The 20616-nt window shown below is 44.5% G+C and overlaps 1 protein-coding gene across 1 annotated transcript in view; it reads left to right on the top strand.

Moving 5' to 3' along the window:
- The window catches only part of LOC126455440 (cadherin-86C-like), a 290066-nt gene that overhangs the window by 86150 nt on the left and 183300 nt on the right, over positions 1–20616 (top strand). The window contains exons 8-9 of the mRNA XM_050091193.1: positions 1474–1666; positions 17729–17819. Of these exons, the coding sequence (XP_049947150.1) occupies positions 1474–1666; positions 17729–17819 (284 nt within the window). The remainder of the gene's footprint in view (positions 1–1473; positions 1667–17728; positions 17820–20616) is intronic.

The raw sequence follows: 20616 nt of genomic DNA, 5'->3' as shown, positions 1-20616 counted from the left end.
CAGTAGTGGTACACCAAGTGCCTACTCTCCGTCACACACAAGAAAAGAGAATGAGTTAATATCACATTGTTATCCAGTTCTGAGCTAAGTTGAAAGTTTCAAGTCTATAGCTTATCGGGAAGTTAGTTTAAAATCAGTTGCAAAGTTTGTACCGAACAGACAGACCGACCGAAAAACAAAGTACCCTCCGCCACACAACAGACTCAAAGGAGAATTAATATTGCAGTGTCATCCAGTTATTGCACCAAATACTTACTCTCCGCCACACACCAGAAAAGAAAGCGAGGTAATATTGCATTGTCATCCAGTTCCGAGTTAACGTTGAAAATTTCAAGTCTTTAGCTTATCGGGAAGTTAGTTTAAAATTAATTGCAAAATTTGTGCCGAACAGACAGTACCCTCCGCCACACATCAGACTCGAAAGCGAGTTAATATTATACAGTATTATTCATTTCTGAGCTATGTTGAAAGCTTAAAGTCTCTAGCTTAACGGAAACTAGTTTAAAATCAATTGAAAAATTTGTATCGAAAAAACAAATAAGAAACCGACCTAATGAAAACGTGTTAAAAAGTGATTGTTCATTTATATATACACAAATGTACGGTGCAGCACCAAATATTAAACTTTTAAAACCAACCAAAAATTGATATTTAATGTCGCAAGTACGAAAGTTCGTATTTCAGTACGAAAAGATACACATATTGACCGCACGTTATTTTTAGAAGTATACATTTTATTCACGTCTCCTTGATAATAAGATACTTTATTTGTCTCTAAAAGAGTTGTCAGTCCTAGTCATGTTTCATGTATAACCGAAAAGGCTGAAAAAATATGTAAATAAAATCTCTCAAACCCGGTGAATGAATGAAAACATCATATAACGTCCGTAACCGACGGAGACACGTTTCAATCGGTTGTCTCACACTGAATGAAACCACTCCAACACGGTGAGTCAGTGAAAACATTCATGTAGCTGACATGGCCGCTGAGACCAGTTTCATTCGGGTGTTTCATTCGACTAAAAAAAAAAAACAACTGAACGAGAAAAAAAAACCAACGACTGACCAATTGAATGCCAAAAGCAGTCGATTGTCGCCGCGCGGTGTAGCCGTTTGCTCTTGTCACCGTTCGCGGGGCTACCCCCGTCGGGGGCTCGAGTCCTCCCTCGGGCATGGGTGTGTTTGTTGTCCTTAGCGTAAGTTAGTAGTGCGTAAGCCTAGGGACCGATGACCCTCAGCAGTTTGGTCCCATAGTCCTTACCGCAAATTTCCAAAATTTGCAGTCGATTGTCCCATCGCTAGAACTGACGCAATACGTGAATCCAACTTGAGGTTGTTGGCTATAAAATGACATACCTACCGATTCTGTAAGTTATCTCAAAAAAATTTTATATCGTTCCAGAGTTGTAAAGTCCTTTTTGACTCACCTTGTGCTTGACGACCACTGACATGGAGAATTTTGCATGCCGCCAGGTGAGGTCCGCCTGCAGAAGCCACTGCGGGAGCTGTTGTCGGTGACGCACGCTCACCAGCCCATCGTGCTGACCGTGGTTGCCGAGGAGGTGAAGACCGACATCCAGGAGCCGCCGGCGCTGTCCGCCACCGCAGAGATAGCGCTGTTGCTTTCGCCACCCGAGAACTCGCCACCGTACTTCGAGACCACGAGGTTTGCTGATTGCCATTGCCCCACTTAACCACTAGCTTTTATGTCTGCACTTTGATCTATTGTAATATCCATGAGATACAGTTATTCACTTTTTTGATGCCCCATGGGGCAGAGGTAGGCTGGCAGCGGCACAATTCGCCGCTCTTCATCGAAGAGAGTACATAAAATACCATAGCAGAACATTACATAAGCAAAATACTGGGATAAAAGATTAAATGTACACATGAGAAGGACAAATCAATTGGAGTTAAAATATTCAAAAGAAGGGGCAGTTGGATGAGGCACGTTTACATAAAATCCACATCAAGTTAAATTGGTACTCGATGAAGATGTAGCACTTTAACACTGGCGGCACGAACAGCACAATTAAAAACGGCGTTCACAGTATGAGACGACGACACTGAACACACACAGAGGGGGGGGGGGGGGGGCTGGCTGGCAGCAGCGTAATATGATGCTCTACAGCCTACAGAAAAGTTAAAAAACATAATGAGAATAGAAACAAACGGGAAGAACAGACGATAAAACGGTGACATTGTAAAAAACTGTACAATGGCGGAAAGTTGTGGAATTTAAAATATAAAAACACTGCGGTGATGATGCGGATGAAGACACACAAGTAGCAGACAGGCACAATTAAAAAAACACGGTGACAGTCTGGTTTCTGTTAGCGCGAGATAAAAAAACACAACTAGCAACAGTATGACGGCTGTTCCTAACATTCACAGGGGACGCACAACACTCACTTACAACAGTACTAGACAGGTGACACGGCGGCAGATGGGGGGGAAGGTCTGTGAGGGGGGAAAAGGGGGGGAGGAGAGGAAAAGAAAAAAAGGTGGAGCTGATGGAGGGAGGGCATATAGAAAAGAGGGGAGGAGCGGTTATTCACATTTTCACGCATCCATTTATTTGTTTTGTCAGCTTTGGTCTAAATGGGAAGTTACACACAGTCTGATCAAACGTATACGGATACTCCTGTGAAACACGGAAGTGACCATTGTACGAGGGACCTTCAATAAGTACCGCGACATATTTTTTTTCGGCCAATTACGGTTGAAAAAATGCAGAATTTCTTGTGGGAATGGGGGAACATTCTCGCTTCAGCTCCTGTGATTTAATGAAGTTCCGATAGGCAATGGCGCTATTATACGTAGCCTTCAAAATAACGGCTGTAACGGAGGTGCGTTCCACGCAGCGATATGTCACTGAGTTTCTTTTGGCAGAAGACCAGAGCTTCGCAGATATTCATAGGCGCTTGCAGAATGTCTGTGGAGAACTGGGAGTGACCAAAAGCACGGCGAGTCGTTCAGCGAGGCACCTGTCATTTTCGCAACTAGGTCGCCCGAACCTGTCCGATCTCCTACACCCTGACCGGCCGCACAGAGGTGTGACTCCTACAGTGTTGGGGACTTCCTCGTGTTCGTCGCCACAAAAATGCAAACGAATTTTACTTCTCCATGACAACGCAAGGTCTCATACAAGTCTGCGCACCCGATAGGAGCTCACAAAATTTCATTGGACTGTTCATCCTCATCCGCCCTACAGCCTGCATCTCGCACCTTCCGATTTCCATCTGATTCACCCAATGAAGGATGCGCTCCGCGGGAAGCAATGCGTGAGCGACGAGGAGGTCACTGATGCAGCAAGACGTTGGCTCCAAAATCGACCAGTAGAATGGTACCATGAGGGCATACAAGCCCTCCCAGTAAGGTGGCATAAGCCGTCGCGCAGAACAGGAATTATGTTGAGAAATAGACAGTGGAAGGGGAAACGAGGAGAGTTGTCAAGATCTGGGAGGAATTAAAGGAAATGGCCAAACACAGACATGAATGGCGAGCTCTCCTAAATGCTTTTTGCCCCCATAGGAGTAAAATGAATCAAAAGAGTGGGGAATAATATGGTTTGTTGGAACCCTGAATAAAACCAACCTGGTTTCAGAAAAAAATGTATTGTCTTACTTATTGAACGTCCCATGTATGTTAAGAGACGGGTACCCGCCAGTATAAAAGGAGATGGGGAGTATTGTGTAGTCAATAGGGCGCAGTAGCGGCAGGATGGGTCCGTTAGAAGAGCTCAGTAACTTCAGATGTCATTGGAAGTCATCTTAGTAACAAATTCGTAAGCGACATTTCGACCCTTCTAAAGATGTCCAAGTCGATTGTTGTTGGCGTGATTCTGAAGTGGAAACCCGAAGGAACAGCCACAGTGAAACCATTACTGTTAAGGGTGATTGTAACAACTCGCATGAAAGCAGAGGAATGAACGACTTGTGAGTTCAAAAGTGCTACCAGCAGTCCAGCTAGCACAATGAGAGTGTGAAGGAAGTTAAAAAGAATAGGGTACAACGGTCAAGCAGCTTCTCATGTGAGCCACACATTGCTGTACTCAGTGCCAAGCGATGCTCGAGGTGGTGGAAATAGTGACGCCACTGGACAGTGGATCACTGGAAACGAGTGATTTGGAGTAACGAGTCACGTTACATAGTGTGACAATTGGTTGGAAGGGTTTGGGTTTGACGAAATCTAGAAAACATTTCCTACCATCGTTTGCAGTGCCAATAGTCAACTGTGGTGTCATGGTATGGGTGTGCCACGGCAAAGTATTAGAAATAAAAAAATTACATTTAAACTAATTAACTTAATGCCAATAAAAGCCTTTTGATTAGATTTAGAAAAATAAAAAATCTTGGTACATTTGACAAGATTCGAACCCTCGACCTCCTACACGTTAATTTTACACACTAACCATTATGCTTCACGAAGCTGTTGTATTTATGACTCTGGTGTCCGAATGGCAACAATTGACAGCCTTCAAAAATTCGGTTTCACCCAATGTCGTGCAAAGCTTATCTAATGTAAGCCAATCTCGATAATTGTAATAACTGTATAAATAACGCTGATTCGCGCCTTGTGCGGAAGAATCCAGCAGTGTTTGGTTAGTACTGTGGATGAAATGTGCGTATTTGGTTAATATCGTTGTGTATGCGAATGTATGTACACTAAAGCGTAAAAGAAACTGGTATAGCCATCCATATTCAAATATAAAGATATGTAAACAGGTAGAATACAGCGCTGCGGCCGGCATTGCCTATATAAGACACTAAGTATCTGGCGCAGTTGTTCATCTCAGATGTGCCTAGATTTACCAGCAACGAAGAGATTCGAGTAATGCTGGGACATCCCACTATATATCAAATCATCAAACAAAAATCAATCTCATTCTATAATGCATGCCATACTCACCATTTCATCTCATCAGCTCACTCGAATAAGAACAGCACCCCCATCACAATACACCCATCACCACCATCCATCGGCAGTTTAGATGACAAACAGAAACTATCAGCATATAGCAAACAAAAAGTAACTTCACAACCATCTAAATCGCCACCTCCACCAACATCATAATTCGAGGACAGAATCCCCAAGCCATTACTCACCACTAAGCGATATTCGTTATTTCAGGTTAGTCATGCGGAAGACAGGGCGTCAAAGAACGCTGGATCTTCCTATACAAAATGGGTGTAGACCCAGCCAATTCGATGTCCGCAGTTGTTAGATCGGTTACTGTTGCTACAATGGCGGGTTGGCAAGATTTAAGCGAGTTTGAACGTGGTGTTACAGTTGGCGCACGAGGTATCGATGAAGTGCGGATTTTCGTGTACGGCCATTTCACGAGTGTTCCTTGAATATCAGGAATCGGATAAAACATCACATCTTCACATCTTCGACATCGCTGCGGCCAGAAAAAGATCTTGCAAGAACGGGACCAACGAAGACTGAAGAGGATCGTTCCATGTGACAGAAGTGCAACCCTTTAGATTTCAATGCTGCGTCATCAACAAGTGTCAGCGTGCGAACCCTCAACGAAACATCGCTTTGGGCTTTTGGAGCCGAAGGTCCAGTAGGGTACTCTTGATGACTGCACGACACAAAGCTTTACGCCTCGCCTCGGTCTGCCATCACCGACATTGGGCTGTTGATGACTATAAACATGTTGCCTGATCGGAAGAGTCTCGTTTCAAATTGTATCTGGCGAATGGACGTGTATGGCCATGGAGACAAACTCATGAATCCATGGACCCTGCATGTCAGTAGGGAGCTGTTCAGGCTGTTGGAGGCTCTTTAATGATGTCGGGCGTGTGCAATGGGACTGGTATGGGACCACAGATACTTCTAGATACGACTCTGACAGGTGACACGTACATAAGCATCCTGTCTGATCACCTGCGTCCATTAAATGATAATTAAATCAAGACCTTAAGCTGTCGACAGGCATTCATAGACATCAATGGGGACATCTGAAAACGTGTGCCCTGACCAGAACTCGAACCTGGGATCTCCTGCTTACATGGCAGACGCTCTATCCATCTGAGCCACCGATAGCACAGAGGACAGCGCGTCTGCAGGGACTTATCCCGTGCAAGCTCCCCGTGAGACCCACATTCCCATCTCAATGGCCCCTGCCCATTATACTCATTACTCGCGGAAGACAATCTTACCGAGTACCGCAAGAGACCGGGAAATGTGTGTGCATCCGCACAGAAGAAGGTCAATGGCCGGTTAGCCTTAACTGTATGAAGATGTTATCTATTCTTTCGGACGGCGACTACAGCCGTAATGAAATAATGGAATTATTCACAGATGCGAATATAGACGACCGTCAGCTGTACCCTCTCCGCCAATTCATTTCTGTATACAGAGAACAACAATGGTCCTACCACATTTCCCTGGGGCACTCCTGACGATAACCTTGTCTCTGATGAACACTTAAAATGGTTCAAATGCCTCTGAGCACTATGGGACTTAACATCTGAGGTCATCAGTCCCCTTAAACTTAGAACTACTTAAACCTAACTAACCTAAGAAAATCACACACATCCATGCCTGAGGGAGGATTCGAACTTGCGACCGTAGCGGTCGCGCGGATCCAGACTGAAACGCCTAGAACCGCTCGGCCACACGGGCCAACTGATGAACACTCACCATCGAGGACAACATACTGGGTTCTATTACTTAAGAACTCTTCGAGCGTTGCTCAAGTCCGTAGGTTTAACCTTAAAATACCCTACACGTGCCTCCTGGGTGGTGCTAATTGAGCAACAGTGATTACAGGCAGCCAGACTATCCATAGGATCTCCTGGCAATGACATATCAACTAAATAGCAGAAACAAGCCTTTTCAGAGCTCATTAACAAGAAACATTGGACCAACTATCAGACTCCTTCAACTGAATATCGAAAGCATTAGCAGGGCAAAGTGTGACTACCTGTCAAAATTTTTGCTGGACAACAATATCGATGTCGTCGCCATTCAAGAAACTCGTGTTTCCAGCGAAGAAATATTCCGAAGCCGAGGTCGAATTCCTGGATATTCTGCACTTGGTGTAACTTACCACGAGGTGTATGGAATTGCTACGTATGTCCGTAACAACATAAACAAAGCTTCGCTGATTTCTGTAAGTGTGGAGGCAGATATACATATAGTTGTCATACAATTGCACGGCATTACTATTACAAATGTTTACAAACCACCCAAAACAACATGGCCCGATTTTGTCCTACACACAGCAGAATATCCTGCAATTTACATAGGAGACTTCAATAGTCACCATGAACTTTGGAAGTACTCTCAAAATGATGAAAATGGGAGCATGCTTGCAGATTGGATCGAAGAGAATAATCTTCATCTAGTGTTTGATGCCAAAGATCAAGGCACTTTCAGGTCAGCTGCTTGGGACAAGGATTCAAATCCTGACTTATGCTTTGTTAGCTGCAACGAAACTGGCTTTCCCATCAACACCACAAGGAAAGTGATAGATGCCTTTCCTCACAGCCAACACAGACCTGTAATAATACAAATTGGCTGCACTGTTCCTGTCATACGATCAACTCCGCATGCTCGATGGAATTTCTAGAAAGCCGACTGGATGAAGTTTTCAACGGAACTGGATAAGACCATTCGATGGATACCTCCATCACATAATAACTATCAACGCTTCATTGGTGCAGTAACAGCAACAGCTAAAAAGTGTATGCCAAGAGGATACCGAAAAGAATATGTTCCAGGATGGAATGAGGAAAGTAAAACACTGTACCAATACTTCCAGCAAAGTGGTGACCCAGAGATAGCTACGGAACTATTGTCCAGCTTGGACATGTCTCGGAGGCAGAAATGGGCAGAAACAGTCAAAACTATGGACTTTACCCACTCGAGCAGGAAAGCATGGAGTCTTCTGAGAAAACTGGGAGGAAGTGCACCAGCATGCAGAAAAAATTCCGAAGTAACACCAGACCAAATTGCTTCCCACATCATTACCACCTCAAGAGTACCTCCTGACAAGAAACATACAAGACATATCAGACGACAGCTTCGTGACCTTAAAAAGAAGCATCTCCCTCATCTGAGTGTACCCATCCCTTCACGGTTTCAGACATTGACTCTGGACTGAAGGACCTCAAACCTCTTAAGGCACCTGGATTCGATGGTATCCACCCAGAATTCCTGATCCATATGGGAGGAAAAGCTAAGAAATGGCTGGCAGAATTCTTTACTGACATCCTGCTGACTGGTCAACTTCCATCTGAGTTTAAAAAGGTGAAGATAATATCTGTTCTGAAACCTGGCAAACCGCAACAGGGTAGAAAACTATCGCCCCATTTCCCTACTCAGCTGCTGCTACAAGCTTTTTGAAAGGCTAATATATAACAGAATAAGTAGCGCTATCTTAGAGAACGTTCCAGTTGATCAGGCAGGCTTCAGACCAGGGCGTAGCTGCTGCGACCAAGTATTGTCTCTCACATCCTTCATAGAGTCAGGATACCAAATGAAGCAGAAAACATCTGTGGCATTTGTTGAGCTAACTGCCGCCTTCGACACTGTGTGGAGGGAAGGCCTTATCTACAAATTTCTCCGCATCATACCTTGCAGAACAATGGCTCGACTGATTAACAGCATGCTAAGTGATCGGAAGTTCCAGGTAATCACTGGAAGCAACATAAGTAAGGAGAGGAAGCTGAACAACGGATTGCCTCAAGGATCGGTTCTCTCACCCTTACTGTTCAACCTATATCTATCTGTTCTACCTGACACTTCGTCCAGAAAATACTGCTACGCCGATGACCTGGCTCTAGCCGTCAAACACCAGGAAATGACGACAACAGAAGAGATTTTAGCCAATGACCTGTCTGCATTAGACAATTACTTCAAAATCTGGAGACTCCAACCCAGTGTGAGTAAAACAGAAGTGTGTTGCTTCCATCTAAATAACCAGTTGGCGAACGTAAAACTGGAGGTAAGTTTCAGAGGCAAAATTCTTCGTCACAACTGGAACCCAAAATATCTTGGTGTCATCCTGGATCGTACACTATGCTTCAAACAACACCTTCTTAACTTAGCTCAAAAGCTGAGGACTCGAAACAACATCCTCCATAAGCTATGCGGAACTACCTGGGGATCTTCAGCAATCACCCTGCGAACTTCAGCTCTGGGCTTGGTATACTCAAGTGCTGAGTATTGTGCACCTGTTCGGATAAATAGTCATCATACAAGGCTTGTTGATACCCAGCTGAATACGACAATGCGCATAATATCTGGCACAATCAGATCTACTCCAGTTTATTGGCTTCCACTGTTAACCGGTATAATGCCTCCTGATCTACGCAGATGTACTGCCCTTATGAGAGAATTCCACAAGATCTCCAGGAATTCTAACCTACCCGTGCATTGCGACCTGCCACTTTTAAATCGCAAGAGACTGAAATCACGTCATCCAACTCTGTGCGATGCTGCTGACATGGTTGCCAAGAATTTCAAACCTCTTGAAGAATGGAAAGGTCGGTGGGAAGCAGTGACAGATGTGCACCTGCATAACATCTTCTCAGGTGCTAAACTTCCAAGTGGATTCGACTTACCACGCAAGACGTGGTCTACTCTCAACAGAATCCGTACCAGCCATGGGCGATGCGGGGATGCTCTCTTTAAGTGGAAGAAGCTGCCTGATCCAGCTTGTGACTGCGGGGCTCCATACCAGACTGTTCACCACATTGTCAGTGAATGCAGGATTCGAGCCTATCACGGCGCCAAAGACGACTTCCTGCTAGCAACTCCAGATGCAGTGCGCTGGATTGAAGGACTGGATATTCAGTTGTAAAGACAAACTTAAGTTTCTTATGTGTCAATATGTACATATGTATATGTAATTTCATGATATGTCTGTATTAGCCATACGCTAAATAAATAAATAATCTTCGAGCCACTCACGTATCAGTGAACTTATTCCATATGCTCGTACCTTCATTAACTGCCTGCCCTGAGGCACCGTGTTAAACACCGTCCGGAAATTTAGAAATACGGAATCTGCCTGTTGCCCTTCATTCATAGTTCGCAGTATATCATGCGAGAGAAAGGCAGTGAAGTGTCAGGTCAGAAGGGTGATCTGAACACAATTTCGACACAAAGCAGCTCAATAGGCTGTGGAGTGGAAGGGGTAGGCTAGCGATAGAACAGTGCATCACCATTGACTAGACATTCATTTATTGAACACATAAGTCAGGTATTACCCAAAAGTAACAATCAGTACAAATTACAAAATAATATTCTTTTCCTTTAAGTCACTCAAACATTTAAACAGGCAAATAGCAATCATTTAACTGAAAACCTTTTAAGAAAGCAAGACTAGAAAATTTGATTGATGAGTTAAAATCATATTTAAATTGGCTCTGACCGAGCACATATTTTAAAACGAAACACTTCCTTTAAGGAACCAGCGATCAAAATTAATTACATAATCCTCAACAACCATGTTACATCCAAGACATTTAAGATTAAACAATAATATATAACATCAGAGAGCTGCAGTCCCAAGTTTTAAGCAGCAAGTTTCAGGTGGACTGCACTGAAACAGTACAATACAAGTCCCTCAGAGGATCTGCCCACACAGGAAGTTATTGTCGCAATCGACAAAATATCAACATCATTCCATGTACAGACCTAAAACAAACTAAAAGCTCTCTTAAGTTTGGTACAGTTAATTCCCTTTCAACATAACATACATCACAAGTCTAGCCCTAGGACGGCACCGACACCCCGCAATTTAGCACGCAAAAAACTACAGTGATGCACTCATCACGTATCCTTACAAAATCCAAGAACAGGGAGCCGGCTCCCCAATAGCGGAACATTTAACCACTCGCAGCGTGCGGCTTTGCGGGATGCTGATCTCGCCCTTAACCTCTACACCAGTTCAAATACTAGTCAGCCTACAATCTTGAACCACCACACACATTCCTTCATTTACTGCATAGAAAGCCAATGTGATAGGCAAACAGACCAGAATATGATAAAAGCTTAAGCAATTTCCTTACTAGACAATCCTTATGAATAGTAGCCGTATTTTTTTTAAAAAAAACGTGAGAACACCCACAATCAAAAGACAAACAACGCCAATCATAAGGACAGTAGCACGTAAGCAAGTAGCAATGGTAACTTCTGCTTAGATTGGCTACAAATCAGCGTGTGATTTAACACGCCAGAGAACAGTCTTTACAACATAACCATCAATACAATAACAAATTACTCACACGTGTATTTCGATACGCAAAGCCATAGACAAAACGTGGAGATCGTATCACTTAGACCAACATAATGGTGCTCCCTCAGTTACGCCAAATAACTGACTCCCTTAGCTGCACAGCAAAGAACCAGACCTAATGAAACCACCACAGTTTTCGCCTCTAAATTGTCGCAGTACAAGTGAGACTCAATCACAATGTAATTTTACATCACCATTTCCCGTATAGTCAATACAAGCGCCTGATTTTCACCCGTTTATAACGGCAGGCAGCAACATCGTACGGAAAAGAGCGTAGACACAAGCTCTTACCAATTCTCTTCTCCGAAAGCAGCCACTGCAACTCTCGGGAGCCACTGGGACATCCAATGCAAAAATCGTTACTCCTTCACACAAATTACAGGACGCCCGCTTCCCGCTGCTTGCTACGGCGGCTTCCGTTCAGAGCTAACTTGTACACTCCTGGAAATTGAAATAAGAACACCGTGAATTCATTGTCCCAGGAAGGGGAAACTTTATTGACACATTCCTGGGGTCAGGTACATCACATGATCACACTGACAGAACCACAGGCACATAGACACAGGCAACAGAGCATGCACAATGTCGGCACTAGTACAGTGTATATTCACCTTTCGCAGCAATGCAGGCTGCTATTCTCCCATGGAGACGATCGTAGAGATGCTGGATGTAGTCCTGTGGAACGGCTTGCCATGCCATTTCCACCTGGCGCCCCAGTTGGACCAGCGTTCGTGCTGGACGTGCAGACCGCGTGAGACGACGCTTCATCCAGTCCCAAACATGCTCAATGGGGGACAGATCCGGAGAACTTGCTGGCCAGGGTAGTTGACTTACACCTTCTAGAGCACGTTGGGTGGCACGGGATACATGCGGACGTGCATTGTCCTGTTGGAACAGCAAGTTCCCTTCCCGGTCTAGGAATGGTAGAACGATGGGTTCGATGACGGTTTGGATGTACCGTGCACTATTCAGTGTCCCCTCGACGATCACCAGTGGTGTACGGCCAGTGTAGGAGATCGCTCCCCACACCATGATGCCGGGTGTTGGCCCTGTGTGCCTCGGTCGTATGCAGTCCTGATTGTGGCGCTCACCTGCACGGCGCCAAACACGCATACGACCATCATTGGCACCAAGGCAGAAGCGACTCTCATCGCTGAAGACGACACGTCTCCATTCGTCCCTCCATTCACGCCTGTCGCGACACCACTGGAGGCGGGCTGCACGATGTTGGGGCGTGAGCGGAAGACGGCCTAACGGTGTGCGGGACCGTAGCCCAGCTTCATGGAGACGGTTGCGAATGGTCCTCGCCGATACCCCAGGAGCAACAGTGTCCCTAATTTGCTGGGAAGTGGTGGTGCGGTCCCCTACGGCACTGCGTAGGATCCTACGGTCTTGGCGTGCATCCGTGCGTCGCTGCGGTCCGGTCCCAGGTCGACGGGCACGTGCACCTTCCGCCGACCACTGGCGACAACATCGATGTACTGTGGAGACCTCACGCCCCACGTGTTGAGCAATTCGGCGGTATGTCCACCCGGCCTCCCGCATGCCCACTATATGCCCTCGCTCAAAGTCCGTCAACTGCACATACGGATCACGTCCACGCTGTCGCGGCATGCTACCCGTGTTAAAGACTGCGATGGAGCTCCGTATGCCACGGCAAACTGGCTGACACTGACGGCGGCGGTGCACAAATGCTGCGCAGCTAGCGCCATTCGACGGCCAACACCGCGGTTCCTGGTGTGTCCGCTGTGCCGTGCGTGTGATCATTGCTTGTACAGCCCTCTCGCAGTGTCCGGAGCAAGTATGGTGGGTCTGACACACCGGTGTCAATGTGTTCTTTTTTCCATTTCCAGGAGTGTATATCTCCATGCGATAGGTCCGGTCCCACACTCGCTGCGTCAACCCGACAACCGTCTTCCACCACGTCCCGGAGCACACCCCCACAGGACCTCGCTTCTTTACTCCTCGCGTAGGCCCCAGAGGGCGCTGCTTACCGCCCTCACCGTGGCAGGAAAGATAAACCACCAGAGTGGCACTATCTATATGAGCCGCCACGGCTCAGGGAGTATGAGCTTAAAGCGAGCGATGCTTTCTAAAACCATGCTGATTCGTGGACAAAAACTTCTCAGTCTCAGGAAACTTTATTATATTCAAACTGGGAATATGTTCAAGGATTCTGCAGCAAACCGAAGATAGGGATATTGGTTTTTTTTTTCAGAAGATGTTCACTTCCATTATACAGGGTGTTACAAGAAGGTACGGCCAAACTTTCAGGAAACATTCCTCACACACAAAGAAAGAAAATATGTTATGTGGACATGTGTCCGGAAACGCTTACTTTCCATGTTAGAGCTCATTTTATTACTTCTCTTCAAATCACATTAATCATGGAATGGAAACAGCAACAGAACGTACCAGCGTGAATTCAAACTCTTTGTTACAGGAAATGTTCAAAATGTCCTCCGTTAGCGAGGATACATGCATCCACACTCCGTACATGGAATCCCCAATGCGCCAATGCAGCCCTGGAGAATGGCGTATTGTATCACAGCCGTCCACAATACGAGCACGAGGAGTCTCTACATTTGGTACCGGGGTTGCGTAGACAAGAGCTTTCAAATGCCCCCATAAATGAAAGTCGAGAGGGTTGAGGTCAAGAGAGCGTGGAGGCCATGGAATTGGTCCGCCTCTACCAATCCATCGGTCACCGAATCTGTTGTTGAGAAGCGTACGAACACTTCGACTGAAATGTGCAGGAGCTCCATCGTGCATGAACCACATGTTGTGTCGCACTTGTAAAGACACATGCTCTAGCAGCACAGGTAGAGTATACCGTATGAAATCATGATAACGTGCTCCATTGAGCGTAGGTGGAAGAACATGGGGCACAATCAAGACATCACCAACGATGCCTGCCCAAACGTTCACAGAAAATCTGTGTTGATGACGTGATTGCACAACTGCGTGCGGATTCTCGTCAGCCCACACATGCTGATTGTGAAAATTTGCAATTTGATCACGTTGGAATGAAGCCTCATCCGTAAAGAGAACATTTGCACTGAAACGAGGACTGACACATTGTTGGATGAACCATTCGCAGAAGTGTACCCATGGAGGCCAATCAGCTGCTGATAGTGCCTGCACACGCTGTACATGGTACGGAAACAACTGGTTCTCCCGTAGCACTCTCCGTACAGTGACGTGGTCAACGTTACCTTGTACAGCAGCCACTTCTCTGACGCTGACATTAGGGTTATCGTCAACTGCACGAAGAATTGCCTCGTCCATTGCAGGTGTCCTCGTTGTTCTAGGTCTTCCCCAGTTGCGAGTCATAGGCTGGAATGTTCCGTGCTCCCTAAGACGCCGATCAATTGCTTCGAACGTCTTCCTGTCGGGACACCTTCGTTCTGGAAATCTGTCTCGATACAGACGTACCGTGCCACGGCTATTGCCCCGTGCTAATCCATACATCGAATGGGCATCTGCCAACTCCGCATTTGTAAACATTGCACTGACTGCAAAACCACGTTCGTGATGAACACTAACCTGTTGATGCTACGTACTGATGTGCTTCATGCTAGTACTGTAGAGCAATGAGTCGCATTTCAACACAAGCACCGAAGTCAACATTACCTTCCTTCAATTGGGCCAACTGGCGGTGAATCAAGGAAGTACAGTACATACTGACGAAACTAAAATGAGCTCTAACATGGAAATTAAGCGTTTTCGGACACATGTCCACATAACATCTTTTCTTTATTTGTGTGTGAGGAATGTTTCCTGAAAGTTTGGCCGTACCTTTTTGTAACACCCCGTATACCCTTTCAGGCCTGGTAACAACACCGACGCATCCTGTCCGCCATTCTACCGGTCATTTACATTCCCCGCAATGGTGTATGGGTGTACGAAGTTACACCGACATTCGACTGTTTTCTGGGTGGTTCATTTTTCTTGTCGGACGGTGTAATTCATTGCGCCTATCGGACATTCGCCAGTATCATCGCTACGTGCAGTAGTCGGTGGCGTAGTAGGACTGTTGATAACACTATCAACTGAAGCACGTGATCTACCGACTCTCACACTACTGAATATTATTTGCGGGCGTTTCAGTTGTTCCTCTGGCGTGCCTGTGATAAAAAGTGGAGGGAATACGTGATGTCGCGATAGCTTTCACGACTCGTGTGCATACGAGGAGCCTAGCGTGATAATAGGCTCGTATTCAATCACACAAACATACCACTACACTCACACATACATTTATATTATAGCACAGAATATAATACACTGGCTAATTATAATAATAAAATAATAGTAAAAATAGTTATAAAACCTCTACAACGTGCTGAAGTGGAATCTATGGTGGCACAGGACTAATTTTCTCATATTGACATTAATAAACCTATACAGGGTGGTCCATTGATAGTGACCGGACCAAATATCTCACTAAATAAGCATCAAACGAAAAAAACTACAAAGAACGAAACTCGTCTAGCTTGAAGGGGGAAAACCAGATATCACTATGGTTGGCCCGCTAGATGGCGCTGCCATAGGTCACACGGAAATCAACTGCGTTTTTTAAAAATAGGAACCCCTATTTTTATTACATATTCGCGTAGTACCTAAAGAAATATGAATGTTTTAGTTGGACCACCTTTTTCGCTTTGTGATAGATGGCGCTGTAATAGCCACAAACATATAAGTACGTGGTATCACGTAACATTCCGCCAGTGCGGACGGTATTTGCTTCGTGATACATTACCCGTCTTAAAATGGACCGTTTACCAATTGCAGAAAAAGTCGATATCGTGCTGATGTATGGTTATTGTGATCAAAATGCCCAACGGGCGTGTGCTATGTATGCTGCTCGGTATCCTGAACGACATCATCCAAGTGTCCGGACCGTTCGCCGGATAGTTACGTTATTTAAGGAAACAGTAAGTGTTCAGCCACGTGTGAAACGTCAACCACGACCTGCAACAAAAGATGACGCCCAAGTAGGTGTTTTAGATGCTGTTGCGGCTAATTCGCACATCAGTAGCAGACAAATTGCGCGAGAATCGGGAATCTCAAAAACGTCGGTGTTGAGAATGCTACACCAACATCGATTGCACCTGTACCATATTTCTACGCACCAGGCATTGCATGGCGACGACTTTGAACGTCGTGTACAGTTCTGCCACTGGGCACAAGAGAAATTACGGGACGATGACAGATTTTTTGCACGCGTTCTATTTAGTGACGAAGCGTCATTCACCAACAGCGGTAACGTAAACCGGCATAATATGCACTACTGGGAAACGGAAAATCCACGACGGCTGCGACAAGTGGAACATCAGCGATCTTGGCGGGTTAATGTATGGTACGGCATTATGGGGGGAAGGATAATTGGCCCCCATTTTATCGATGGCAATCTGAATGGTGCAATGTGTTCTGATTTCCTACGTAATGTCCTACCGATGTTACTACAAGATGTTTCACTGCATGGCAGAATGGCGATGTACTTCCAACATGATGGATGTTGGGCACATAGATCGCGAGCGGTTGAAGCGGTATTGAATAGCATATTTTATGACAGGTGGATTGGTCGTCGAAGCACCATACCATGGCCCGCACGTTCACCGGATCTGACGTCCGCGGATTTCTCTCTGTGGGGAAAGTTGAAGGATGTTTGCTATCGTGACCCACCGACAACACTTGACAACATGCGTCAGCGCATTGTCAATGCATATGCGAACATTACGGAAGGCGAACTACTCCCTGTTGAGAGGAATGTTTTACACATATTGCCAAATGCATTGAGGTTGACGGACAGCATTTTGAGCATTTATTGCATTAATGTGGTATTTACAGGTAATCACGCTGTAACAGCATGCGTTCTCAGAAATGATAAGTTCACAAAGGTACATGTATCACATTGGAACAACCGAAATAAAATGTTCAAACTTACTTACGTTCTGTACTTTAATTTAAAAAACCTACCTGATACCAACTGTTCGTCTAAAATTGTGAGCCATATGTTTGTGACTATTACAGTGCCATCTATCACAAAGTGAAAAAAGTGGTCCAACTGAAACGTTCATGTTTCTCTACGTACTACACGAATATGTAATAAAAAATGTGGGTTCCTATTTTTAAAAAATGCAGTTGATATCCGTTTGACCTATGGCAGCGTCATCTAGCGGACCAACCATAGCGCCATGTGGCTTCCCCCTTCAATCTAGACAAGTTTCGTTCTTTGTAATTTTTTCGTTTGACGCTGATTTCGTGAGATATTTGGCCCGGTGACGATCAATGGACCACCCTGTATAATGAACACTGGGTATTTTACGATTAAGAAGAAGGAGGCGGTAGTACAATCGATTTGGGTGAATATTCACTTGAGCCACCATGAATGTGGAAAATCATATATTTATTGTGTATTTTGTCTTTAATTCAAGTATAATGTGGCTTTTTTTTTTTTCTTGTCAGATTTGTGACTCGTATACCTGAAAACAGCCCTCAAGGGACCACTTTGCAGTTCGATGACGAATATGTGACAGAAATCAGGGACGATGACATGGTAAGTAAGTATCACTGACTGATCGTAGAATTTCAATAATACAGGGTTATTACAAATGATTGAAGCGATTTCACAGCTCTACAATAACTTTATTATTTGAGATATTTTCACAATGCTTTGCACACACATACAAAAACTCAAAAAGTATTTTAGGCATTCACAAACGTTCGATGTGTGCCCCTTTAGTGATTCGGCAGACATCAAGCCGATAATCAAGTTCCTCCCACACTCGGCGCAGCATGTCCCCATCAATGAGTTCGAAAGCATCGTTGATGCGAGCTCTCAGTTCTGGCACGTTTCTTGGTAGAGGAGGTTTAAACACGGAATCTTTCACATAACCCCACAGAAAGAAATCGCATGGGGTTAAGTCGGGAGAGCGTGAAGGCCACGACATGAATTGCTGATCATGATCTCCACCACGACCGATCCATCGGTTTTCCAATCTCCTGTTTAAGAAATGCCGAACATCATGATGGAAGTGCGGTGGAGCACCATCCTGTTGAAAGATGAAAATAGCTCCCTGCTTGCTTTATTCGCCGACTTCCGCGGGCTACGCGTGAAACTTGCCCGCACGCGTTCTACCGTTTCTTCGCTCACTGCAGGCCGACCCGTTGATTTCCCCTTACAGAGGCATCCAGAAGCTTTAAACTGCGCATACCATCGCCGAATGGAGTTAGCAGTTGGTGGATCTTTGTTGAACTTCGTCCTGAAGTGTCGTTGCACTGTTATGACTGACTGATGTGAGTGCATTTCAAGCACGACATACGCTTTCTCGGCTCCTGTCGCCATTTTGTCTGACTGCGCTCTCGAGCGCTCTGGAGGCAGAAACCTGAAGTGCGGCTTCAGCCGAACAAAAATTTAAGAGTTTTTCTACGTATCTGTAGTGTCTCATGACCATATGTCAATGAATGGAGCTACAGTGAATTTATGAAATCGCTTCAATCATTTGTAATAGCCCTGTATAGTGAAATTACTGTTAGTAGTTGTAAAGAGGGATTTCCTATTCCACATCGTAATGTTGTAAATGAAGCATGTCTTGCCCTTGATAGGTACTGTATTACAATTATATGTAGCAGTTATTTTATTTTCTCCATTTTTCTGTTCTGTGTACTGTATTTATTTATGTGTTGCTCTAGTAATAAGGCATCCTGTCTCCATTAAGACAACACAAAGTTGGGTGCCTGTATTATGTAATGTTCTCATTCGAAAGTTTAATACATCATTAATTCATAGTATTTTACCAATCAAATTAAAATAAACTATTGTTAGGTCAGCCTAACAAAATGTTGGCCCACACATATCAACAATCACCAACCAGCCTCAAGCCTTACATCATTTTCTAAAATTTTTGAGAAGGTTAAATATTCAAGAACTGTCACCCACCTTTTCAGTAATGGAATATGTATTCAATCACAGTTTGTATTTCGAATGGTCGGTTGTGTTAAGGCATATAATATATTTTCACCGAGCACATAATACAGTTTTTAAATTGTGAAATATCATCAGTTGGGATGCTTCTGCGAAATTATCGACGGTATTCCATGGTGTTACTTATAATTTTCTATTAGTACAATTACGTTTTTATGGAACACGTGGTTCTGCAGATTCCCACCTTAAAAAACACGATGCAGGAAAATTTTTCACTAGGATTCGCGAGTAATGTACAAAGGTACACCATACCATCTTGATGTTATTGCTTACTGTTATTGCTCTGTGTTAATTATTTATCATTTATTTAAATCAGAAGGCAGAATTAGTCGTTTTGCATACGATACAAGCATTATTGTAAAGGAAACACGTAAACGACAAACAGTAAATGATATATTTTTTAAAGTTATTAACTGGTTATACATAACTTTGAAAAACCACAGCTCATCCACTTTCTCACTGAAAAAAAGAAAAAAGAAAAAAACTATCTCAATATTAACGTAGTGCATCAACAAAAAATTGAGTAGAGGGTTTTGAGTTCATGATGGGCATATCGATGAAAATTTAAGTTGAAAAAACCATATATACCTGCTACAACATAAAGTTTCACCTACTTTTGACGTAAGAATAGTTGTCAATTTTCTGGATATGAAAATCAGTGCGATATTTTGCATAGATTCATTCATTCACTGACGTCCTATGGGATAATAATCTGGCATAACTCATCACTCACGAAAAAAGTATTCATTACACAAAAGAAAGTAATTACAATTATGTATGGGGTTTACATATGTACAGTTATGAGCCAAAAAAATTATGACGGAAGCAGAAATGGCTGCGCAGATTATCGAGGCATTACAAGTCTCAGTTCTATATTGAGACTATAAGAAAAGATCCTTAAAACTACACTCATGCTCACAAATTAAGAATAATGCTGATACATGGTGAAACAACGCTCTGGTGAGCGGTTTGCGGTTTAAATCACCTCGGGTTACGACCATGCGGTGCATCTGACCTGCGGTCGTCGCACGGTGGTGCTGGCAGCAGTCCACATACGCAGAGGTGTGTTGGTGCACGTCAGAGTACGGTGCAGCGAGTAGGTGTGCAGACGTTTTCAGACGTGCTAATGGTGACTGTGAGTTGAAAATGGCTCAAAGAACACAAATTGATGACGTAATGAGGGATAGAATATTAGGGCGACGGAAGGCTGGTCAAACACAGCAGTTCGTAGCACGGGCCCTCCGTGTGCCAAAAAGTGTGGTCTCAAGATTATGGTAACGATTCCAGCAGACAGCCGCTACAGTACGGGACGTCCACAATGTACAACACCACAAGAAGACCAATATCTCACCATCAGTGCCCGCAGACG

Source organism: Schistocerca serialis, chromosome 1, assembly GCF_023864345.2.
Source record: "Schistocerca serialis cubense isolate TAMUIC-IGC-003099 chromosome 1, iqSchSeri2.2, whole genome shotgun sequence".
NCBI lineage: Eukaryota > Metazoa > Arthropoda > Insecta > Orthoptera > Acrididae > Schistocerca > Schistocerca serialis.
This window is presented reverse-complemented; position numbering and strand designations above follow the sequence as displayed.